Source organism: Synchiropus splendidus, chromosome 19, assembly GCF_027744825.2.
Source record: "Synchiropus splendidus isolate RoL2022-P1 chromosome 19, RoL_Sspl_1.0, whole genome shotgun sequence".
Lineage (NCBI taxonomy): Eukaryota > Metazoa > Chordata > Actinopteri > Syngnathiformes > Callionymidae > Synchiropus > Synchiropus splendidus.
This window is the reverse complement of record NC_071352.1, coordinates 16,157,087-16,181,951: the sequence shown is the minus strand read 5'-3', so window position 1 is coordinate 16,181,951 and position 24,865 is coordinate 16,157,087. Positions and strand designations below refer to the sequence as shown.

The 24,865-nt window shown below is 51.7% G+C and overlaps 1 protein-coding gene across 4 annotated transcripts; it reads left to right on the top strand.

Annotated features, from left to right (window-relative positions):
• Window positions 1-3,360: 3,360 nt before the first annotated feature.
• smg1 (SMG1 nonsense mediated mRNA decay associated PI3K related kinase) lies at window positions 3,361-24,763 on the top strand. 4 transcript variants are annotated; one of them, XM_053852098.1, is made up of 63 exons: window positions 3,361-3,600; window positions 5,759-5,886; window positions 6,110-6,262; window positions 6,335-6,471; window positions 6,783-6,841; window positions 7,071-7,284; window positions 7,357-7,482; window positions 7,557-7,629; window positions 7,738-7,835; window positions 8,042-8,215; window positions 8,619-8,840; window positions 8,941-9,042; window positions 9,160-9,450; window positions 9,550-9,680; window positions 9,757-9,918; window positions 10,390-10,508; window positions 10,580-10,667; window positions 10,867-10,968; window positions 11,090-11,230; window positions 11,301-11,518; window positions 11,619-11,818; window positions 11,906-12,067; window positions 12,140-12,294; window positions 12,368-12,495; window positions 12,568-12,882; window positions 12,952-13,087; window positions 13,174-13,324; window positions 13,394-13,514; window positions 13,587-13,835; window positions 13,938-14,089; window positions 14,380-14,515; window positions 14,641-14,785; window positions 15,236-15,374; window positions 15,445-15,663; window positions 15,847-16,027; window positions 16,097-16,258; window positions 16,328-16,548; window positions 16,617-16,994; window positions 17,067-17,313; window positions 17,373-17,602; window positions 17,657-17,902; window positions 17,974-18,112; window positions 18,243-18,352; window positions 18,416-18,634; window positions 18,689-18,882; window positions 18,944-19,116; window positions 19,201-19,480; window positions 19,555-19,827; window positions 19,889-20,123; window positions 20,209-20,420; window positions 20,583-20,739; window positions 20,801-20,990; window positions 21,047-21,327; window positions 21,390-21,599; window positions 21,678-21,815; window positions 21,897-22,049; window positions 22,109-22,288; window positions 22,343-22,570; window positions 22,633-22,844; window positions 22,919-23,019; window positions 23,254-23,433; window positions 23,496-23,602; window positions 23,665-24,763. In XM_053852098.1, exons 1-63 carry the CDS (start codon window positions 3,524-3,526, stop codon window positions 23,740-23,742), a joined length of 10,938 nt encoding a protein of 3,645 aa, XP_053708073.1. In that variant the 5' UTR covers window positions 3,361-3,523; the 3' UTR covers window positions 23,743-24,763. The 4 variants fall into 4 exon arrangements, with proteins under 4 accessions (XP_053708073.1, XP_053708077.1, XP_053708075.1 ...); XM_053852102.1 differs by having other exon boundaries at window positions 12,571-12,882; window positions 21,050-21,327; window positions 23,665-24,762; XM_053852100.1 differs by having other exon boundaries at window positions 12,571-12,882; window positions 23,665-24,762.
• The last annotated feature ends 102 nt before the right edge of the window (window positions 24,764-24,865 follow it).

The window sequence follows — 24,865 nt, the reverse complement described above, 5'->3', positions numbered from 1 at the left end:
ACAGAGAGAGAGACAGAGAGAGAGAGAGAGAGAGAAAGAGAGAGAGAGAAAGAGAGACAGAGAAAGAGAGAGAGAGAGAAAGAGAGACAGAGAAAGAGAGAGAAAGAGAGAGAGAGACAGAGAGAGAGCGAGAGAGAAAGAGAGACAGAGAGAGAAAGAGAGAGTAAGAGAGAGAGAGAAAGAGAGAGCAAGAAAGAGAGAGAGAGAGAGAGAGAGAGAGAGGGAGAGAGAGAGATAGAGAGAGAGAGAGAGCGGAGCACCGACAGGAAGAAGGATGGATGCTCGGTGCAGGAAGTAGAACGACCTGTCGTCACTTCCTCAGACGGTTCTTCAGGTTCCACTCCGCAACTGTCGCGCACTGATGATCTTGAGCTTTATTTACACTGACCCCACGTGCCAGTCAATGTTTGACTTCCAGAGGGTTTATTCACTTAATTCCCTTTCTTATTTATCAAATATTTCATATTAAAAATCATGAAGAATTACCACGTTTAAATGACACTTGCTTGGTCATGACAACATGACACAAATAACAATATATTTAAATATATCTATGTATATTAAAACGCTATTTAGAAACGTCCCGCGTGGGATTCGAACTACAGTCTGTGATCTACTTCCTTTAAAAATATCAGCGTAGGAGTGCGCGCAGGCCGCTCTGCGCTCCTCTGAAGCCAAAAGAAAAAAGAAAAGCATTTAAAGTCACGACCCTCCAGTGGACAGTCACTGGCCTGCACCCAATTTATTCACAATTTTAGTCCTATTTGCATTCAATTAAATCAAAACTGGTTTCAATATTTTAGAATTTTAATTCATATTATTATTTGTATACATCTGAATTATAATTTATATACTGCTCTAAATGGTTTATTCTTTAATAACAAATCATATCATCATATGTTTTGCTGATTTAACATTTTTCGTCTAATGTACATTTTCCTTTTATCTGAGGTGATGGACTTTTCGACCAGACTCTTTGAGAGGACGCTGGACACGTGTCCTTGTGGCGTGTTGAGTGACTGAGAGGAGACGTCAGTGAGCAGCAGCATGGTTTCATGCCGATACAGAAGGAAGTGCTTGAGCTGACTGTCGGAGCAACACATGGATTCCCCTTCGTGTTTGCTGAGGTGAAGGTCAGACCAAGTGGGGCAGGAGTCTCTGAGGACTGTGATGTTTGCTGATGATATGGAGATTTGTAGTGAGAGTGAGGAGCAGAGGAGAAAGAGTGAAAGATGTGGAGGATTGAGAAGAAGCTTTTTTGTTTGTGAGAATGGCGGCGTGTTTGGTCTGTTTAGGTTCAGATCGCAGCAGCAGATCTGCTCCAGTTGGTTTCCTCCTCGTGCTAAAGAAAGCTCTCCTCACACTCGACATCAGGCGAAGGCTTGCAGCCCAACACAGACATGTGACGCGACGCGTTACACAAAAAAAAAATCAGCAGCGCCTCGTCCACTCACAGCCAAGAGCGTTCCCATTTTGGGAATCCAAAGGATCGGGTACCGCCCGGTTCGAGGATGAATGAATGAACCCTGAGACACAAACACGTGTGCACTCACACAAAAGCACGCACTGCAGTGAGGATGACTCAGCCACAAGCGTTGCCATGGAAACAGCCTCTTTGCAATCCGTCTCTAAGTAACCGTGCTGTTACCGAGGACCAGACGTGTGTGTCTGCGTGCGTGTGCGTCGATACAACCGGAGACATTGATGGACACATGAATGAATTCTAAAATTAGCAGCCAAAATAAAATCTTTAAAAACTGTAGCTCGGAGGAAAGAAACGACTTCAGTAGCCGGAAGATCAAACATCTGACGGTCCGGTGAGGACGGGAAGGCCGGGCACATTAAACCTGAACTGGACCCAAAATGCTCTCTGGCCCCCTTCTCTCTTGATGATGTCAGAACTGCTAAAATGCTGACTGCACACCAGGAGGATGAAGGTTCTCCACCGAGTTGGTGGGAGCCTTTCACCATGTGAACACAAAGAATAACAATGACTGGCACTTTATGACCCTCAACCCCCCTCGCCTCCACCCCTTCCCCCCTCGTGCTCCTTGGTCTTTGTCTCCCCCCTGCTCCTCTTCCCTTCTTCCTTCCATTCATGTTGTTTTCTTTTTTTCCACGCCACCATTCTTTGTGCGAGCGGCTAAAGCTACAGAGGCAGAGAGGCGGCTCACAGGCTCCTGCCACCCACAACAGGTTCCAGTCCACACAGAGGCGCATGTGTTCGCCAGCATTGACGTCAGGGCTGACGCACGGCGGCCCGGAGTGGACGCTGGCTTCAAAGGCCTCAACGCTGGTATTATTAGTCGGCAGAATGGACGGAGTGACAGGGACGGGGCTGCGATTGAACCCAGTGTGGCATGTGGCCGCGGCCCGCCGCAGGGTCAACACCCCCGAGTAACACTGAAATGTAGGACAGGGACTCTTCAACTGACGACTGGGCATTTCAGATGAATGTCATGACGGTTGAGGCGAATCACCCTGTTTGTTTCAGGAGAGACAATATAGCGCAACCAGGAGGTCGTGGGTTTGATTCCCATGACCTGAGAGTTGGCTGCTTTGGGTGGTCTACAGTGACTTGGCTTCATCTAGTGGTGAAAACGTGCAAACACAGGCACTTTTTTGAAAAACCCAATTTCGCATTGAGTTTATTTCATGATTTTTTTGTCTCTTTAAATACACTATTACACATTGTGCAACATTTTTTTTGTTCTTTATTTTGGTGTGAATGTATTTTTTATTTATGATATATTTTATTTTTCCGACGGGTGATAAATATTTATTTGTTTTCTGGCGTCAGTTTTCGTCTGTCAAACAATGGTTGGTTCATTACTATTTGCATTACAGTGTAAAGAAATGACACAAGTCATTACTATTAGGATTGGAGAATAAAAGCTAAAAGGGATTATTACGAAACACAAAAATAACCTGAAATAATCATTTAACACCGCTATTAGGTTTTTGTTTGTTTGTCAGATCATGTTTATTGAGAAATCTCTCAATTAAATTTGAAAAAGTTCATACGAATATCTAACAAACGTGAGGGCGAGGGGGTCGTTGGGTTTATTTATTAAAAATGCAATTTTTGTAAAATGAACTTGCATGATGTTTATTTTGTTTCATATTTAAAATTATTATAACATTGTTGCTTGGCTTTCACCTTCTCTCACATATTTCTGACTCTCACTAATTTTGGGGGAATTGAAAGTCAGTGTTGTAGCCTCACTTTAGACGAGCGATTTAAAAATAAAGTGATTAAATGGCGAATATATGCAAACGTTTCATGAATTCAGGCCACTTGGCTCCTCCTCGCAGCAGATGGCGCTATTGCAGCCGAGCGCGCCGCAGGCCTGTAATGGACCCCAGCGAAGAAGAAGCAGAACAAACACACTAGCGTTAGCTCGCAGTGAAACAACGAGTTACGAATAAATGTTGAGATTTGACACGGCGTTCTTTTGAGACATAAGACAGGGGAAGCATACGGTCACTGCGGCCGGCAGGTCATGCAGCTCTCCACAAGGTAATGAGCCGTAAAGCCTTGCGGTCTCGGCTCAGCGGCGCCCACAAACTGCAGCCTCACCGGAATGACTGGCAGCCCAGGTTAGTGCTCGAGCGTGGGGGCGAAGCGCCACCGCACACCGCTGTCTGGCGTGCGGCCTTTTTGCTTTTGGAGTTGTGGGCACATGGGAGCACATTTACACATTTGCATCTGCAACGGTAACTGGGCTTGATTCGATGCATCTATTAGCCGTATCATTCTGAACCGCAAAGGCTATTATGTCGACATTTGTTGGACCGAGAAGATTGGAGCGCCCAAACCGGGCGCCAACTGTTAGCATCCATTAGCTTTCGTCCATGCTACACTGACAGCAAGCGACGCATGTCACATTAGCATGTTGCCGCTATAACGACTTCCTTCGCGAAGACACGGGCTCGAGTTGTGCCCTATAACCGCATTTTAATTGAGAGCTGGACCTTTCTGAGGAGAGAGCTAACTATAGCAAGCTAAGCGTGGGGAGGACGCCACCCCTGTTTATATGAGGCGAACAGTTCACTGAAAGAATTCCCGTCCACTCCAGCACAGATGTGGTGAGATTGAACTCGGTTTTCATCATTTTACACGCAATAACAACTCGAAGAAGAAGGCTTTTACTTTTGGATTCTCTTCCACGTTGTGTTTTCTCGCTGTGACTCAATAGTTAATTATTTTCCAATCTAGCCACGAGTTATTGGTGTCAGAGGTCGGTCCTTGGACTGTTGCTGAGAACTTTATAAGCCAAGTGCACTTTGAATGCACCTTAATTGACATGAATTAACGTGACGCTTTCCCCCCCTCAAGTCTCAAACTGTTTCCAGGCGAGAGTGGTAGACAACTTTCCCCTTCTACCCCATGGATTTGAACTACTTATACTCTTTTATCCTTACCATGACAGACCGGCTTCCAGAGCGCTTTACATGAGGCACAGGAGAAAACAAAGTAGCGTGAAGAAAATATGCTAAATTATACCTAAGGTGCTGAGTAAAGTGTCTAAGTGATAAACCTTTTTGAAAGTGTTTATCACTTTGAAAGTGATTCGAAATCTCACCAAGCCCTTTGAAAGAGTGAATATACACAACCTGGGAGCTGCTTCAGTGTAGTTTGTATCTGGGCGTCTTGACTCTTAACTGAAGTCATCCGACCATATTTGTAAACATTTGACATAGACCCTATAAATAACTGGCAGCCAGTGAAGTGCTGATAGTACGTTTTGATGGAGCCGAATGAGTCAAATTGACAGCTGGTTTGGGCTGACATACAAGGCATTTCTTTGGTCTAGTGCAGAACGGCTGAAAGCTTGGAGCCTCTCTCAGCACCAAACTATTGCCCCTGAGGTTTTTAGTTTTGTTGTTTTAGTTTAAGGTTCCATCTGTTGTGGCTTTTTGTGGTTATTCTCTTGTGTGTAAACGGGAACTGATACAATATCATACAACTTATGCGATGTATAACTCGCACAAGTGATGAAGTCATGGTTTCATGACTGGACTGGATTAACTGGGAGTGAACTTGGGCACTACTGCAAGATGTACAATTTTGCCATTTGTTATGGTACATTTTTACTCTTCTGAAGAGTCAAGACTCAAAAAGATGATGCCCCAGTCTGTTGGATGTTCTATATTGAGAAACCAGAATGACTGACAGTGATTCGGAACATGAGACATCCATGGGACATTGATTGTTTTCTTAGGCTTCTATAGATCTCAAGGTTTGGGGCTTGTTTTTAACAGAGCTGTGGGGACAAATTTCTTTAGCTACATCCTGAACTCATACGTTTTTGAATAATGATGGAAATGAAAAGACGCACATGTTCAGATAGATTCAAATTTTAACACTTTCATGAAGGAATCTGTGATTTACAAGACTTATTGTCCATCTCTAATTTGACTTTTTTTTCCTGAGTGAATTTCCTTCTCTGTGCTTGTGTCTCATGTAAGCTTCGTGTCACCTCAATTCTTCACATTTGGATTTAGTTTTTTTTTTTCACTGACGTTAGCTCTGACGTTAGCTCTGACGTTAGCTTACTGTGTTCTCTGTTGCCACTCACTTTAGAGGTTTTTTTTTGCCATCACATGTCTTGCAACAAGAAACAGTGTCATCGATGTTGGTGTCAGTGGCACTCAGTGTATGATCCACTTTGATTTGAAATCATTTTGCCTTTCATAAAATCATTCTGTGATTCATCATTCTTTGTGTAATCAGAGTTGTTGTTTTTTTTCCCAGCCAGGACGAAGTGAACACTCAAGACCTTGGCTCACCAGCCTTTTATGGCACTTTGCCCTCCAGCTGCCCTGACCAGCCGGCCGTGCCCAGCGATGCCTTCGCTGCTGCTGATGCACTTCAGGACGATGGTGAGACCCTTGACCTCAGTTGTTGTTTGCTGTTCTTTATTTTTGCACTTTCATCACTTGGGGGAGGTACTAAGGTCACCAAGCTGGAGACCATCTCCACATTAAACTGTGCGTTATTTTACTGTTGATGTCCCGACTTGTTTTATGTAACATCTATTTTTATGTGGTTATTATTTATACAGTTGCGGTTTGATAAGTTTGATTGAGATTGACTTCTCCTCAGGTGGATATGAAGCTGGTCCAGGTGTCTGTGATACTACTTTTGGTTGGAAGTCGCTGGGGCAAGAGTTGAGGCCCAATGACGTGACGCCGGATTCAAGCCCTTTTCAGCATGGAAACCGTGCTTTAGCTTCAAAGGACATGAGGAAATCGCAGGGTGAGTTCTCCTGGCTGCTGGTTCTGAACACCGTCCTCGACTTCCACCACTCAACCCCCGTTGCTGTCGCAGAACGAGGGATGGCTCACTCGGAGGAGTCCCGTCTGGCCAACCTCCTGCGGCGCGTCTCCAGGGAGGACGACCGTGACCGCAGGCTGGCCACCCTCAAACAGCTGAAGGAATTAATCAGCCACAGCGAGAGCAAAGTGGTGAGTCTGATGTTCAACTCTGTACAATTACAGTTTAGCTGATGCTGTACAATCAATCGATAGTTGCTGTGTGTGAACCTCAGTTTTCCTCTGGACGCTGATATTTACTCACATCGCCCTGTAATCTTGTGTTGTAATCCAGGCTTTAGTGAGTTAATCACTCGTAATCCGCCTTTATTTAAGCAATATCGGAGACGGGTACTGGTTAGATCAAGTAAAATCCTATTGAGGTTCAAGTCTTTGAATGCCGCTTGCAATCCGGTGAATTCTCTTTGAGAATTTGAAGTCCCTCTGTGTTGTTCCTCCCACAGACCCTGATCAAACAGTTGGACACGATCCTCAACACCTTGAATGACATTTTAAACGAAAGGTAAGATCAGAATCTCACAGCTTGTTAAACAACACAAAAGTAAATATAGAAGTTGCTGTCATGTGAACCTTTTTGCCACATTTTTCCTCCTAGAAAACAGACTCGTATAAGGAGCTATTTTTCTCTTGGCTGACAGATGAGAAATAAATGGACTGAAAAGCACTTAGTCTTGAATCCTGCTTTCCTCATGTTTCACCGTCTAATTCATGCACTTGAATGTCTCCTGTAGCAGCAAGCTGCTGTGGGAGCTGCGCCAGGACGCGGCGGCCTGTCTGGGTCTGCTGTGTTCAGTGCTCAGCTACGAGGCCGAGCGCATCTTCAAGTGGATCTTCCTCAAGTTCTCGTCGTGCAGCCGTGACGAAGTGAAACTTTTGTATCTGGTGGCGACGCAGCGAGCATTGGAGGCTGCTGGAGAGAGGAAGTCTTTCTCGTCAGTCATGCAGGTAAAGGATCAACTCGTTGTTTTGGTGCCATCAACTTCATGTGTGGAGGTGACATGAATGTGCTTGCTTCAGCTGGTGATGGGCAAGCTGCAGTCCATCCTGGAGAGAGTGGGCACACCGGAGCTGCTCTGTCAGAGCGTGAAATGCATTCTTCAAGTGGCTCGCAGTTACCCACACGTGTTCAGCACCAACTTCAGAGTGAGCCAAGTTAACTTTGCCTAATGACATCAGTAATTACGGTACTCCTGCCAATGTTACCTTCTTGTTCTCAGGACACTGTGGACATTCTGGTGGGCTGGCACATCGACCACACGCAGAAGCAGTCGCTCACTCAGCAGGTGTCAGGTCGGTGATGCTGGCTGGATTACCATGTTGTGCCTTAAAGTCATTGTGGTGATGTCGAAGTCATGGGGAAGACACATGAGTTTATCTCTCCCCCCCCTCCCCCTTCAGTCTGGTTACAGAGTCTGGAGCAGTTCTGGGTGGCAGATCTGAGCTTCTCCACCACCCTGCTGGGTCAGTTCCTGGAGGACATGGAGGCTTACGCTGAGGTAGGGTGAAACAACCACTGACCTCCATCATCTTGAACTACAAAGGCTATTAGTTTAACTTTGTAAAAAACATTTTTACTTTTTCTCATCTCCTACTTTGACAGCCCAAATTTCTTCTTCACTCAGACATAAAACTCTTCTCTCTTTGCTTCATGATGTGTTTTTATCAATAAAACATTCTTTACAACTTGCTGTGTTCGGTTTAGGACCTGAGCCACGTGGTGTCCGGTGAAGCGATGGACGAGGACATCCCTTCTCCGTCTGTCTTGCTGCCGAAGCTAGCTGCTCTGCTGAGGGTTTTTAGCACAGTCGTCCGCAGCATTGGGGAGCTGTTCAGCCCGGTCAGAGGACCCCCCATCACTGAGGCCTACGTGACTGATGTAAGAAGTCTGCTGCTTGTTAAATCATTGGAAACTACTTGAAGTACTCCATGAAGCTTTCACTTACTATTTACTTCATTCATTTATTTATCTATTTTTTTATGTATTTTTTTTAGGCTTAGGCATTTTTTAATTTAAGCTCTGTGTTTTTTCTTTTCCATTCAGTTATTGTTCTGTCTCATATCCAACATCAAACATTGCTGGGAAAAGTTCAACATTGGGGTGACATTGCAGCTTAGGGGGTCAAAATCTCAGTGTAGGGGGCCCCCAACCTCCAAAAGCCTGTGGAGATGATTTTTTTTCAAGACACATCCCCCTGAAATATATGCCTTGATTACATCACATGCTGGTGAAGAAGTGAGCTCCCTCTACTGTAGTTAAGTCTTTTGTTCCCTCTGTCAAGGTTCTGAACCGTGTGCTGAGCTGCGTGACCACCGCCAAGCAAGTGCAATTCTCTGAGGCCGTTCTCACTGCTGGCAACGAGTGTGTGGGAGTCCTGCTGGCCAGCATGGAGCCCACCGGGCAGCTGATGGAAGCCGTCCTGGACTACGGTTTGGACCAGCTGGACTGTTGCCAAGTGTGCGGCACCGACTACAACCTAGCAGTGCTGAGACTCCTCACCCTGGTATGCGTCGTCATCCACTCATATTCATGCCCCAACCAGAGCTTCAGACTTGGGGATGATGATATCACTTCTCTTGGGTTCATCTGTCATCTTCCTTCAGGTTGTGGACCAAATTAACACAAAGCTGCCTGCGTCTTTTGTGGAGAAGTTGTTGGCACCAGACTCACAGTTATTGGAGCTACGTTTTCACAGAGAGAGAGAAGTGAGTGAGCATGTGCTATTACATCAATGTGGTTCCACATCTCTCCCCACACATCCCAAGGAGCCACATTCTTGAGTAAAGAATTCGAAGAAGATTAAATGTTTGTTTACTTCGCAGGTGATGTCAGCTGTCTACGCCGTCTACCAGGCGCTTCTGGGTCTCAAGAACATCCCCACTCTTGAGGCGGCTTATAAAATGGTGTTGGGTGAGATGGTTTGTGCCCTGTCCAGCATCGTAGAAACCCTGGAGCCCATCAGTAAGAACCCTCCACCCACCAACCTCCTCCCCAGCATCCAGCACCCGGTCTTCGCCACTCTATCCATCCCACTGGAAAAGGCCCAGTTCACCCTCATCTTCGACCTGAGCACTCTTATCACCATCGGGAACACCAAGAACTCTCTCATTGGCGTGAGTTTCCTCAGTGATATGTCCTGTTTTGACCTGAACCTTAAGTGACAAGCCTTTGAGCCTGCAGGTACTGAAAACAAGCCGTTTGTTGTGTTTCAGATGTGGGCACTCTCTCCCACTGTCTTCTCACTGCTCAGTCACCACTTCACGTTGGTCCACTCTGACCTGGCCGTCTTCTATCCTGCCATCCAATATGCAGTCCTCTACACCCTCTACTCCCACTGCACCAGGTAACATGAGCAGGGTCACAGTAACATTAATGTTGTTGAGTATTTTAACGTCTGCTTTGCTGATATCTGCCGACAGACACGACCACTTCATCTCATCCAGCCTGTCGTCCTCGTCCCCTTCGCTGTTCGACTGCGCTGTCATCAGCACAGTCACCACAGCGACAAAGAAACACTTCAGCATACTCCTCAACCTCTTGGGTGGTCTGCTGACGAAGGAGCATCTTAACCCTGAGGCCAGGTCAGACAGGAAGTTGACATAATCACTTTTCCATTTGGAATCGATCTTGGTTCTGATTCCCACTGCTCTACAGCATCAACACATAAATTATTGTTATAATCTTCACGAAGCCTCTGCTTTGTACATTCATTGTGAGGTTTGCCCTCCAGAGTTGTAACTCCGTCCACTCAAATGTTATTTGGTTCTCTAGTCTTCCGTCCTCAGTACAGTCATGAGAACATGTTTGTCTTGTCACACTTACCGACTATCGGATATTTAAGCGAATTCGTAATTTTAGAAAGACTACTAAACTATCATTCCATTGTGAGTCAGTTATAACCCTAAATACTTGTAGTTGAATTGATCACTGAATTACTTTGGAGTGATTGGCCCACTGACTACAGAGGATGGTTCAAACAACAATAAATGATTCCTGAAAAAGGTTCCAAGGACTAAAGCAACACAAATGCTTATCCTTTGTTGATGTTCCAGGAAGCTGCTGCTCACCTGGGCTCAGGAGATCTCTATCCTGATGAAGAAATCAGAAACCTATGGCCCTCTCTTCTCACTACCCTCGTTCAACAAGTTCTGCAGAGGGCTGCTGGCAAACGGTTAGTCCTACCTCCTCTGATCAAACTGTAGAAAGATTATATATTAACTTTGCTTGATTTCTGTGGAGCAGCTTTGAATGAAGACCAGTCCATCTGCCTTCAGACCTGCAGCAGCCTGCAAGTCCTCTCCTCATCCCTCTCCACCGAGCTACTCCAGAGGTGACCGTATTAAAAATCTTCACAGTTATGCGGTTGTTAAGTTGAAGATCCCCCATATGGTAAAGTGCAGTTAAAAGTATCACTGGAGGGAAATTTTAAAGATAAATTTAAGGGAAATACAAATGATTTGAGCCACCAGTTGTCATTTAGTTTGACCAATCTGTCAGTCACACCCGTCTGTGTTCTCTGTGTGTGGAAGATGTGTGGACGTGTGCCGGGTCCAGCTGGTCCACTCGGCGGTGAAGGTCCGACAGGCCTACGGGAAGCTCCTCAGGACCATCCCACTTGATGTGTCGCTCAGGTACAACACCTCTAACTTGTTGGTTCCTTTAGCTGCTCAGAGGTGAGGGGCTGGTGCCTCAGCACTTGCTCACCAATATCTGCTGCTACGTGTTCTTACCCTCTGACTTGTTTGTCTGAAGCAACCACAGTCACCCGGAGATGAGTCAGATCTCTCTTGCCATCCGCCACCACATGAGCCGAGCGCCCAGCAGCACCTTCCACCCGCAGGACTTCAGCGACCTCATCAGCTTCATCCTGTACGGAGTCTTGCAGCGAGGAGGGTAAGTGCATCTTTGACAGCTCTCGCTGGATGAGCTTGTGTAACAGAAGAATCGTCTTTGGACTCGTTAGCAAAGACCCGTGGTTGGAGCGACTGTACCACAGCTGCCAGCGGCTGGAGAAACGGGGCGGTGCAGACGGTGGGCGCTCTGGCATGGTGCCGCGTGCGTTGCTGAAAACCGAAGTTGTGCTCTGGCAGTGGGCCGTGTGGGAGGCGGCACAGTTCACCGTCCTTTCCAAACTCCGAACTCCACTGGGGCGAGCCCAGGACACCTTCCAGACCATCGAGGGTGAGTTTCCTTTCCCATTGGACGTGTCATGCACAAGTTCTTATGCCACAAACTCTGAGCCGACCTGTACAAGAAGCTGCCTGTTGTCACTGTTTTTTAGGAATGATCCGAAACCTAGCAGCTCTAAGTTTGAATCCAGAGCAGGACGTGGGTGCATGGGCCGGCCCTGGGGGGGACGGAGACGGTCACCACTCCAATCAGCTCCGATTGGCTCTGCTCCTGCAGTATCTGGAGAACCTGGAGAAGCTAATGTACAACGCGTACGAGGGCTGCGCCAATGCTCTGACCGCCCCACCAAAGGTTCGCTTCTGAAGTTCACATTTAAGCCAACCATGTCTGCTTTCACGCCATTCAGCTGAAATCAATTCATTTCTACTCACTTTCCAGGGAATCAGGACATTCTTCTACACCAACCGTCAGACCTGCCAGGACTGGCTGACAAGAATTCGTCTGGCCCTGATGAGGGTCGGCCTCTTGTCCGGCCAACCAGCAGTGACCATTCGCCACGGCTTTGACCTGCTGACGGAAATCAAAAACAGCAGCACCCAGGTCAGTGAAACATTGGTTGGCGTGGAAATGGACTTGACACTTTGGTTCTAATAGGCTTTCTGTTGTCACCAGGGTCCAGAACTGGAGGTTCCCCTGACCTTGTTGGCAGAAGCTCTGTGTGAGCTACGCTGCCCTGAAGCCATTCAGGGTCTGGCAGCCTGGTGTCTCAGCTCTACAGGGAGAAGTTTCAGCTGGTTGTCTTCGGTCGCTCTGCAGGCTGAGGGGCGGTGAGTCCTACTTGGATCTAAAATGTCACTGTGTCTTCTGCACACATTTCTCATCCAAATCTCACCTGTGTAGATACGAGAAGGCTGCACTGGACTATCAAGACCAGCTCTCAGCAGTCACAGGGGCCGACTGCAGCATCAAAAGTTCTGAGTCTTACCTGCTGAAAATCAACACCAGCAGCCCCAAACACTCCAGCAACGGTAAGAATAAACTGAGCTCTGCACAGAGTCCTTAGCTTGTGATCAACTAAACATTATCGAACCTCTGCTCAGCAGGTGAGAACAGGAAGACTGTGCTGCTGAAGTCCAGCGAGTGTTCTCCAGAGGTGGTCAACCTCCTGGCCAACAAAACATGCCAGTGCTACATAGCGCTCTGTGACTGGGCCTCGGTGAAAGAGTGGCAGGCTGGCATCAACGCTGTAAAGCAGAACTCCACCAGTCCCTTCAGCATCAACCTGAGGGCAGACTTCAACTACATCCAGGCCCTGAGTCGCTTTGAGGAAGGAGATCTGGCCGAGTGTGGCGCTCAGCTGGAGCTGCTGCCCGGAGAAGACTACAACTCTCTTGCCAGCAGCAAGGACAAGCTCGGTGAGACGACAACTGTTGAAACTTTGAAACTGGACTTCACATGTTGAAACCCACTTGTATTTTTGTCAGATCTGAAGAGGCTTCTGCCCTCTGTGAGTCCGGATCCCACAGAGCTGCAGAGAGCCATCGAGGTGCAGCTCCTGCGCAGTGCCGTCTGTGCCATGACCAAAGCCGAGCAGGAGCAGAGGCCCACGGGCAGCCCAGAGTAAGAACTCGCTGATCATACTGTTATGGCCGTGGCATCAGTGCTATAATGATTTTGTGCTGACTCTGCACTTTTTGGTTCCGCAGCACGTTGGTGCGTTGCCTCAAACAAACAGGAAGAATCTGTCTGGGGCCCCTCCGCCTCTCAACGCTCACGCTCTCTGGTGCTCTGCCCACATTGCCCACCCTGCAGCTGCACTGCTCCGCCACATTGGAGAACACACTCACCGGTCAAGATGTACGCCCCAGTTCAGCCGCACTCCTTTGTTTGATGTGTGGGACTGAACCCTTTGTTATGATCTTCCAGGACTGTGTGGTCCCACTGCACAGTGAAGCTCTGAGCTCCTGCAAGCAGCAGGACGTACAACCTTTCCTCCAGGCGCTCAGATACACCATGTTCCAGAGGCAACTTCAGAACAAGCTCAGAGGTGTTGTATTGAGGGTGGATACAGCCACCTTCCCTCTGAATCTGCAGACCTGACACCTCCCCTCCCGCCTAGGCTCCTCTCCATCCATTGACGGACACCTGACGGAGCTGTGCCTGACCGCAGTCAAGTTTGCCAGGAAGAAGGGCAACATCTCGCTGGCATCACGCCTCCTTCGTCGGTGCAGTGACGGGACGCAGGAGGAGGAGGAGCAGAGCGACGACCTGGTCACGTCCTTCAACCGTCTCACCCTGGAGGGAACGTTGGGGGAGAAGTGGGGACCGGAGCTGCAGATAGAAAAGGCAAAAGTTCTGAGGACTGCAGGTAAATGACACATTTTTAGACCTGAAGTAATATGAGGAGGTAAATGTCCTGGACTGGAGTTTGTGTGAGATCCCCACTTGACGAGATTGTTTGTTCTGCCAGGCCAGTCAGTGAGTGCCATGGAGATGCTGAGCAAAGCAGCGCTGTCCTATTGCTATGTGGGGAAGAACGAAGGAGCCGCCTGTCGTTCGCTTCTGACGCTCTGCAAGTGGCTGCTGGCCGACTGGAAAGACATGATTCCTCAGCTCAAACAGGTTTCTCAGTTAGACTTCCTCAATCACAAATCACCACAGGACAGACCTCTGAGTCCCAAATATAGCCATGTAGACACATCACGGTGGATTTATATACACTCCAGTGTTTGGTTTCAAAGGCACTAAAATAAGTACTAGTCATACTCAGAAACACATTTAGGTCATCACTCTGTTTCTCAAACATCTGGAAAATTGAAGTTTAATGTAAAAAAAAATGTTTCTGTATCGATTCTGGTTGTAAAGTACAGATGCTTTGTTGTGCTGTCTTCACGTGGATTGTTTGCTGTCAGGTTGCAAAGAAGGCAACGGCTGTGAACTCCTCGAATGCCGTGGGCAACATGTCGCCTCTATGCCAGAACATCACGGCTCTTCTGGAGCTTCCCCTGGTGGACCAGGGAATCCCCCATATCGTGACTGAGACCTCAGGTGAATGAATGTTCGAAGTTGTTGATGGATGATTGCCAGCCAGTCTTTCACTCATTGGTGTGATATTGAGGTGCACAACAGCGAAGCAGATGTGCATGGACTAATAATTGTTCTATTGTCTACAGTAAGTGTTGGCGTGGGGGAGCCCGACTTCGTCCTGGGCCAACTCTACCAGTTGTCCGCAAGCTTGGCTCCAGAGGTGGCCAAGTCCTGGGCAGCTCTTGCGAGCTGGGCCTACCGCTGGGGCAGGAAAGTAGTGGATAACGCGAGGTGGGTCTATGAAATGGTCTGAAGCATCCATTTAAATGGATGTTTCATTATGATGGAGCTCATTAAACACGGTCGAAACCCAGACTTCATCAACAGAGATCGGACTGGTGCAGAACCTCATCATCACATTAAATTGAAATTTAGGCTATACGTGTGGAATTAAGTAAGAAAAGCAGAAGAAAGCTGATGGTAGGAAACAAAATATCAACAACAGAAAAAATAATACAGAAGTGTAAATAATCGTCTGTGGAACTAGAAGAACTAGAAGAGAAACACCAACATGCCTGCATGAGAGATAAACAGTGTCCCAAAAAATGGGTCTAAACTGTTTTTTAACCTGAAAAGTAGCAAATAAAAATTATGTAATTATTTTACTATAGAAGGACCTTGTTGCAGAAGGTCATCAAGTAATGGATGAGAGGTTACAAGCTCTTCTGTCTTCCTCTCCAGTCAAGGGGAGGGTCTTCCTCTTCTGCCCGGTGAGAAGAAGGAGATTGAGGATCTTCTACCAGCAACCACCAGTCAAGAAGACAAGGACACCATCTTCAGCATCCTGGGGCAGGCCATGTGTCGCCCCACGGGCATCCAGGTGGAGTTTTGTTTTGGTTTTCCACTGCAGTGTTGTGTGCCTTGTGCTCAGTGTCACTGTAAACCTTCAGGACGAGGACATGGCCCTGCAGCAGGAGGATGAGGAGGACGACATGGTGGACGTGATCTGGCGGCAACTGACCACCTCGTGCCCCTGGCTCGCCGACGCCGGTCAGTCAGTCGCTGAGGGTCTCATCCGTGTCTGGAGATGTGTGGTGGATCGCATCTTCGGCCTCTACAGGATCTCCTGTCAGGCCTATTTCACCTTCCTCAAGCTCAACGCTGGACAGGTGAGACAGGGTTGGGTTTGGTTCCTCCCCTATTCAATCCTGAGCCTTTCTTTCTCTTGGAAGATTCTTAAAACATTACGTTACTGTAATATTTTTCTCATAGATTTCATTAAATGCCTCCATGTCATTCTGTAAAATTCTGATGGAACTCAATCTGATTTTTCCTCCTGTAACACCACCCAGGTGCCCATTGACGAGGACGACCCCAAACTCCTGCTCTCCTGTCCAAACAACAAACAGAGCAATGATGATGTGATCGTAATGGCGACCCTGCGTCTTCTTCGTCTGCTGGTGAAACACGCTGGAGAACTGAGGGAAGGGCTCGAGCTGGGCTTGGCCTCCACCCCGACTGCTCCGTGGAGAGGTTTGTCTGGTCAATAAGTATTAGACCTGCAGCAGAAAATGAATTGAAACCATTGTCTTTCCTCCTCAGGTATCACCCCGCAGCTGTTTTCCCGCCTCAATCATCCGGAGGCGTACATCCGACAGAGCATCTGCAGCCTTCTGTGCAGGGTCGCTCAAGACTCCCCCCATCTGATCCTCTACCCCGCCATTGTGGGCTCACTGTCCCTCGGAGGTGAAGCTCAAAACTCAGGTATCGCTTCTGGCCAGTGTTTCATAGTTTGGAATGATTCTCCTTTGACACGGTAAACTCTCCTGTCAGGGAGCAAACTGCCGTCTGCACTGCCCACTTTCCTGGGCAGCATGCAGGGGGAGGGGCTTGATGTGGAGGAAGCAGATGGGCACCCTGAGAGCGGCACCCAAGGGGAGGTTTCTGATGACCTGGCGACCTTCTGTTCCAGTCAAGACCAGGCCATGATGCAGGACTGCTACAGCAAGATTGTAGAGAAGCTGTCCCTGGCCAACCCCACCATGGTGCTGCAGGTACCTGCCAGACCACCTCCGACGTGCAAGAGGTTGATCAGGTGTTAACGCTGCCACGTGTCGCCCAGGTCCAGCAGCTTGTGGGCGAGTTGCGCAGGGTGACGCTGCTGTGGGACGAGCTGTGGCTCGGCGTGCTGCAGCAGCAGCACATGCACGTCCTGAGACGGATCCAGCAGCTGGAGGACGAGGTGAAGAGGGTGCAGAACAACAACACGCTCCGCAGGGACGAGAAGATCGCCATCATGCGAGAAAAACACTCTGCTCTCATGCGGCCGGTGGTTTTCGCCCTGGAGCATGTCTGCAGCATCACAGCGGCTCCAGCAGAGACCCCACACGAGACCTGGTTCCAGCAGACGTACGGCGACAGCATCAACTCCGCCATCGAGCGGCTGAAGAACCCCCATAACCCCGCCAACCCGGCGAGCAGCTGGCTTCCCTTCAAGCAGGTGAGTGGCTGCCAAAATGACTCTTCTTCCTGGTGAGAAACGGCTGGAGTCTAAAGCCGTTTTCTCCATCAGATCATGATCAGCCTGCAGCAGCGAGCTCAGAAGCGAGCCAGCTACCTGCTTCACTTGGATGAGATAAGTCCTCATCTGGCAGCCATGAGAGCCACCGAGATGGCGCTGCCCGGTGTGGTGTCGGCCTCAGACACCGTCACCATCCAGAGTGTCGGCAACACCATCACCATCCTGCCCACCAAGACCAAACCCAAGAAGCTCTTCTTCCAGGGATCTGATGGACGCCACTACCCATACCTCTTCAAAGGTGTGTTGTTTTGTCACCTCCAGCTATAATGATGTGACTGCATCGCCTCTCTTGCTCAGGTCTGGAAGATCTGCACCTAGATGAGCGCATCATGCAGTTCCTGTCCATCGTCAACACCATGTTCACCAAGATCAACCAGCAGGAGCAGCCACGCTTCCACGCCCGGCACTATTCTGTTACTCCTCTGGGAACCCGCTCGGGCCTGATCCAGTGGGTGGACGGAGCCACGCCTTTGTTTGGACTCTACAAGCGCTGGCAGCAGCGAGACGCTGTGCTGCAGGCCCAGAAGGTACCATGGTCCTCATGTGACTCGTCCTTTTCCTAATGGACTCTCTGTTTTCAGGCCCAAGACTCGTTCCAACAGCAGCCAGTTCCTCTGGTGCCGCGGCCCAGCGAGCTCTACTACAGCCGCATCGGTCCAGCTTTGAAGGCCGTAGGCCTGAGTCTGGACGTGACGCGGCGAGACTGGCCTCTGAGTGTAATGAAGGACGTGCTGAAAGAACTCATGGAGGCAACGCCGTCCAATCTGCTGGCCAAAGAGCTGTGGTGCTCATGCACAACGCCCAGCGAGTGGTGGCGAGTCACTCAGGTACTGAGGGTTCTGACTGCGGCTGCTCTGAAACACCTGTGGCTGGATCTGAAATGTTATCTGTCGGACAGTCCTACGCCAGGTCCACCGCTGTCATGTCCATGGTTGGCTACATCATTGGCCTCGGTGACCGTCACCTTGACAATGTCCTGATCGACATGACCAGTGGGGAGGTGGTGCACATCGACTACAACGTCTGCTTTGAAAAAGGTGCACATTTTCTTAGTAAAGTTAACTCCATGAAAGGAGACAGGAGCATGCAGCTCTCACCATTGCACCTGGCATTGCCCGGACTGTTACCTGTCACAGAGGTTTGCTGAAGATGCCTCTGTGTCCATAGGAAAAAGCTTGCGAGTGCCGGAGAAGGTCCCGTTTAGGATGACTCACAACATTGAGACGGCGCTGGGAGTCACAGGGGTGGAGGGAATCTTCCGCCTGTCCTGTGAGCAGGTGAGTCATTTTTCACGCTTCAGGTTCAGAAAAAGATGCATAATTCTTACGTCTACGGCTCAGGTTGTTCAGATGATGCGTCGGGGGAGAGAGACCCTGCTGACCCTGCTGGAGGCCTTCGTGTACGACCCACTGGTGGACTGGACCGCTGGTGGGGAGGTGGGCTTCGCCGGCGCGGTCTATGGAGGAGGAGGTCAACAAGCGGACAGCAAGCAGAGCAAGCGAGAGATGGAGCGAGAGATCACACGCTCCCTGTTCTCCTCCAGAGTGGCTGAGATCAAGGTTTGTCCCGGCTGGTGTCACTGATGTCGAGGATGACTGATCGAGTGTTTGCAGGTGAACTGGTTCAAGAACCGTGACGAGATGCTGGCGGTGCTGCCTCAAGTGGAGGACGCGGTGGACGAGTACCTGATGCTGCAGGAGCTTCTGTGTCAGGGCGAGAAGCTGCAGGCCAAGCTGCAGGAGGAGATCGCCTTCCTGGAGGGAGCCGAGAACCGCTCGGACCACCTGATACTCAGCCTGGAGCAGAGGTAGGAGCTGCTTTTCATTGCTTGACGGTTCCATCTACAAGAGCACTTGGACTTCTTGCAGGTACTCGGAGCACACGCAGCTTCAGTCTCGGCAGAGGACGGTGCAGGAGGCCATTCAGGGAAAACTGGCCGACCTGGACCAGTGGCTGTCCCAGTACCAGGCAGCCTTCTCCAACCTGGAGGCCACGCAGCTGGCCAGTCTGCTGCAGGACATCAGCAGCCCCATAGACCTCGGTTGGTGCCCCCCCCCCCTCTTCTTTAAAAAGCACACACACACACACACACACACACAGCTGATGGTGTTGCACCCTCCCCCAGGTCCACCCAGCTACGTCCCAGCCACAGCCTTCCTGCAGAACGCAGGTCAGGCTCACCTCATCAGTCAGTGTGAGACGCTGGAGGCAGAGATGAGCGCTCTGCTGCAGCAACGGCGGGGAGCCCTGCGTGGCTGCCTGGAGCAGCTGCACAGCTACGCCACTGTGGCGTTGCTGTACCCCCGCAGCACCATGCTGCGGCACCGCGCCCACCAGTGGAAGCTCTGGCTGGAGGAGATGCTAAGAGACATGACGGTGGAGCACTGCCAGAGTGTCTACCGACAGTAAGCTCGTCTCCATGACGACCAGACAAAGCTTCCAGCCGAGACGTGTCTCCTGAGTGCTCTCACCTCTGCAGGTACGAGGTCCTGTTCGCCCCTCAGTCCCCTGCTGCCACGTGTCAGTTCCTGTCCAACGTGGAGTTGACGCTTCAGCACCAAATGGCCGACAACAACGAGCGGGTGATGCTCCAGGCGGAGAGGCTGAAGGCGGAGGGCACCACGCCGGCCACCTGCGAGGAGCAGCTGCAGGAGATCGAACACTGCATCGCCGTCTTCCTGCGGGAGAACGGCGAGCCCGGCTCGCTGAGCCTGGCTGGGATCATCACTGCGGCATTGGGCTCCCTCTGCAGGTGGGACTGTGTGTTGCTGCTGTTGTGGGAGGTTTTCTCACACTGTCCTCCACCTCTGAAGGCGAAACTTGGTGATGGAGGCGGCGGCCGCCAGCGCCGGCGAGCAGCTGGTAGACCTGATGTCACGTGACGGCGCCTGGTTCCTGGAAGAGCTCTGCTGCATGATGGGGAACGTCAGCGCCCTGACCACGCTGCTGCAGCGCTGCCCCCTCCTGCCTCACGACCTGGACCTTCCGTCGCCGTCGGCAACCACACAGGCAGTCTACCTGTCCAACACTGTCTACACCTGCCTGCAGGTGACTGCACCCCCACCGTGGCCTCAAAGGCGCATCACAGCAAAAATCTTCTCTATTTAGGTTTCTTTTTTTTTTTTTCTCGCAGGAGCTGAACACCAACTTCCGGCAGATCATCTTCCCAGAGGCTCTGCGCTGTGTGGTGAAGGGGGAGCCCACGCTGGAGTCCATGCTGGCAGAGCTGGAGCAGCTGGTGGAGCAGAGCTCTGATGGACTGGGCCTGGAGGGCCTGATGGACAGCTTGCAGGCCAGTGCTGGACTGGACCACGACGGACACAACCACTGCCTTGACACCACCAGGTGAGGAGACGCGGCTGGACTGTGTTGCCATGTGGTGGTGGTGAGGAGCAGCCAGTTAATGGGTGAAACAGTTGGGAATATGGATCACCCCAGACACAAAGAGGAGCAGAAAGAAGCTGTCATTGATGGGATTGAGCTAAAACAAAGCGTATTTGTGATCAGGATGCTGCGAGTTCAGTACTCTGAGCTCATCCAGCCCCGCAGCATGGACACGCCGGGCCAGGACACGCCCAAGATGACGGCCGGCCAAATGCTGCTGGTCGCCTTCGATGGGATGTTCACGCAGCTGGAGACGGCGTTCGGACAACTCACGGAGAAGGTTGACACGCCTGGCACCTGGTGCTGAGAGAAGCAGGCGCCTGACTCTTCCCTCTGTGCAGCTGAGCTCGCTGGAGGTTCCTGCCGCCTGGAAGAAGGTGGACGTGATGCGAGAGGCTCGTGCAGCCCAGCGCCACTTCTTCGACAGTCTGAGACAACGGCAGCTCATGGAGGACATCTTCTTCCTCAAGAGGCTGCAGACGGTGCGGGAGTTCTTCCGGATGTGCGCCTCCTTTGCCCAAACCCTGGCAGGTGAGTGAGCGGAACTTCTCTGTTCCGGACTCTAGTGATGCCGATGTTGTGACCAGCAGGGCCGAATCCCGACGAGCTGATGCCGTCCAACGGGCCGGTGGTGGCTCTGGGGAAGCCTCTGTTCCGACACATGAACTCAGTGGCTCCCAGCGTGGCCATGGTCAACGAGGATCAGATGACTCGACCCATCAAGGCCTTCACCGCTGAGTTTGTGTGGCAGATGCTGATGGGTCTGCCCAGCCAGACCATGAGCCTGGCCATCTGCAGCACACTGTCGGCCCTCGGCCTGGACGTCGTCGCCCAGGTGGAGGCCAAGGACTTTGGCGCCGAGAGCAAGGTGGGCGGCGGCGGAAGCGCATGTCCGGCGGGAGACCCAACTGACTTGTTCTGGATCCGAAGGTGTCTCTGGACGAGCTGTGTAAGAAGGCGACGGAGCAGAGCCTGGCGTCCGGCCGCGTCTCCCAGCTGCTGCTGAACCGAGCCACCGTGCTGGCTGCGTCCTACGACACCGCCTGGAAGAAGCTGGACCTGCTGAGGAGGCTGGACACCAACCTGGACGCTGCCAAGGCCAGTCTGCAGAGGAGCCAGCTGCACATCGCCATGTTCCAGGTGAGCGCTCTCTTCTCCAGACCATCCAGAGGAGCTGGAGTGCTGCTTCACTGACCTCATGCCTTGCATGTGCTCCAGTGGCAGCATGAGGACGTTCTGGGTCCCAACAACCAGACGCTGAGTGTCAGCATCCCTCCTCGCTCGGTCATCCTCAGCAACATGAAGAAGAAGCTGTACAAGCTGAGCCAGGACGAGGGCGCCATCGTGGCCATCCAGGTACCTGAAACACACTCGGACTCGGACCCGTGACAGAAGCTGCTGCGAGCTGGACCTCACGCGCTGCTGCTGTGTTCACAGGAGAAGCTGGCGTCACTAGAGGGCAGCATCGAGCAGCGTCTGAAGTGGGCCGGCGGCGCCAACCCAGCTCTGGCGCCGGTGCTGCAGGACTTCGAGATGACAATCAGGGAGCGGCGGGCCGTGGTGGCCCGGGAGAACCAGCGCACCAGCCAGGTGAGCGGCCGCCCCCGTGCTGACAGCCGGCACCGCTGAGCCCTTCCTTCTCCTCCCAGGTCACCTTCCTGTGCTCCACCATCCTCAACTTCGAGGGCCTCCGGACCCGCTCGGCCGAGGCACTGAACATGGATGCGGCGCTGTTCGAGCTGCTGAAGCGCTGCCAGCAGACCTGCAGCTACGCCGCCCAGTTCAGCAGCAGCGTGTCTCCGCTGGAGCTGCAGCTGCTGCACCGCCTGGTGGGTCTGCGCCGCTGCTCCTGGGGTCTGGCGTGACACCGCTCCCTCTTTCAGACGCCGCTCCTGGACCTGCCCATCGGCAGCCCCGACTGGCTGAGCTGCGCCCGCCGGCAGCTGCAGGACGACCTGAGCGGCGCACAGAGGAACCAGGAGGAGCGCGAGCAGCAGCTGGAGTCGTGTGGGGAGACGCTGCAGCTCCTGGTGGACTCCATCAAGAACATCCTGTCCAGCCACAACCGGCAGCTGGCCGACGTCAAGCACCTGCTGCGAGCCATGGCCAAGGTGGGTCGGCCGCCCAGGCCCCGGCCGCAGCTCCCCCACCCACACTCTGCTCCATCCCGCAGGACGAGGAGGCAGCGCTCTCGGACGGTGAGGATGTGGCCTACGAGGGCAGCGTGCGCCACTTCCTGTCTGAGTACAAGGCCTGGCAGGACAACGTGCAGCTGGTCCTGTTCACTGTGATCCAGGCCAGCGGGCAGCCGCGCAGCCCGGAGCAGCTGGAGCTGCTGGAGGACGTCCCGGCCACACTGAAGGAGCTGCACGCCCAGAGCCAGAGGTCTGCCAGCACCGTGACCCCAGTCCTCGCCGCCGCGTCGCGCTAACCGTTTGTGTGTGTGTGTGTCACCGCAGCGTGTACAACGGTCTGGTGGGCTTCGCCTCGCCGCTGGTGACCGACAGAGATGGAGAATGTTCCAGTCCTGTTTCAGCGGTGCAGACGAGCTTCGCGGCAGGTTCGTGCTTCACATGACCTTGAGTCGATCGCTCCTCGCAGCTGACTGAACTCAGAGTTGGATTAGACTCATCTTATTGAGGAGTGGACTGATGCAGACCTGCTCCAATGTTCTGCCTGGGAAATAAAGCTTGGCAGTTTTCTGTCCGTTTTCTCCCTCACATTATGCCCTCAGTGGCCTCCAGAGGCCGCTGTGGTGCTGAGAGAGGCTGAACCGTCCTGTGTGTCTCTGCAGCCGTGCGGTGCAGCGGGGTCAGGACCCAGTCGGAGTCCATGTCCCAGAACACGCGCAAGCTCCTGCCTCGGAACCTGGGCACGCCGGCCGACACGCCGCCCAGCAGCACCCTGGCCGTCAGCAGCAAGGGCCTCAACCCGAGTCCCAAGAGAGCCGTGCGGGACCCCAAAACAGGACGAGGTAGGAGGCGCCGCCGCCACTGCTGCTGCTGCACGTGTGTAAGCATGGTGTTGTACTGGCAGCCGTCCAGGAGAGGAACTCGTACGCCGTCAGCGTGTGGAAGAGGGTGAAGGCCAAGCTGGAGGGCCGGGACGTGGACCCCAACAGGAGGATGAGCGTCTCCGAGCAGGTGTGCTCCTCAGGCCGCCGGCTCCAGGTGAGGACGCCGCTGACGTGTGGCCTGTCTTTCAGGTGGACGTGGTCATCAAGGAGGCCACCAACATGGACAACCTGGCCCAGCTGTACGAGGGCTGGACCGCCTGGGTGTGAGCCGGACGCCGCTTCCTGTCTTTGGTCCAGTGACGGCTTGGAGATCCACCTGAGTCCAGAGGGTCTGGGGCTGCGGGGTAGCAGCACCGGACCACACCGGGGGAGGAGCAAGAGGAGAGCGGATGCTTCGCCCGCCCGACCGTGGGGCAGCGCCCCCCCCCGTGCACCTCCCACCCCCCCAACATCGGCCCTGCGGCTGACTCTACGCTTCGTGGGTCCGTGGCCCCCGCTTCCTTTCTGGGGTTTGCCGAGCTGCGCCGACCGGGGGAGGGGGGAAGGCCCGCCCAACATCGCCGCTCTTGCCCACCACGACGCCACCCATGGAGCCGACCGGACTCCCGCCCAGGGCCGGAGGCGGCGGCGCTCGTGGGCGGGACTCAGATGGGGGCTTTTTCATGGCCGCCATTTTCTTCAGACTTTTTTCCCCGCTCGATCGACGGCGACGACGGCGGGACGTGAGGGAAACTCTCTGATGGACAGAGGATGTGACTGAAGGGTTTGTGGGACAGGACGAGCGGAGGAGCGCCGGCTCCCTCCCGAGCGCCAGTCTGTGTTGTGTCTTTGGTTCATGTGAGTAGACCTTCGCCTCCTTTGCTCCCTCCGACGCTTGCGTTTTATTAACCTTGGATTTCTAGTTTTACCTTTTTTAGTGGGAGAAGTGCTTCGTGGTGATGGTGCAACTGTTTTAGCTTTTATTGGATTTTCTTTAATTGTCAAATAAACGTGGAACTGAGCGACGCCTCTGGATTTCATCCCAAACATTTGCACCTCTCACACACTCGGACTCCAACATGTGCATCTCTCAATGATGCCTGTGCTTTGTTCACGCTTCCTCACTTTTGACCCAAGAAAAGAAAAGGGACCTTTTTTTTTCTTTGTAATCTAAACCGATCAAGGTTAAGTTTCCAATTTATATTATGTTTTTATTACATTTATCATTACATTTATTTATTCCATTTTTATGAAAGATGTAGTTTTTTTTTCTCCTTGTGATTTTAGTTTTCCTAAATTCCATCTTTGTCCACCAAAACATTTTTGTTTTCTCACTTTTTGAAATGCAAATTTCCGTTTTTACCTTATTTTTTCGTCCCAAAGATCTGGTATAATCTCAATCGACACCACA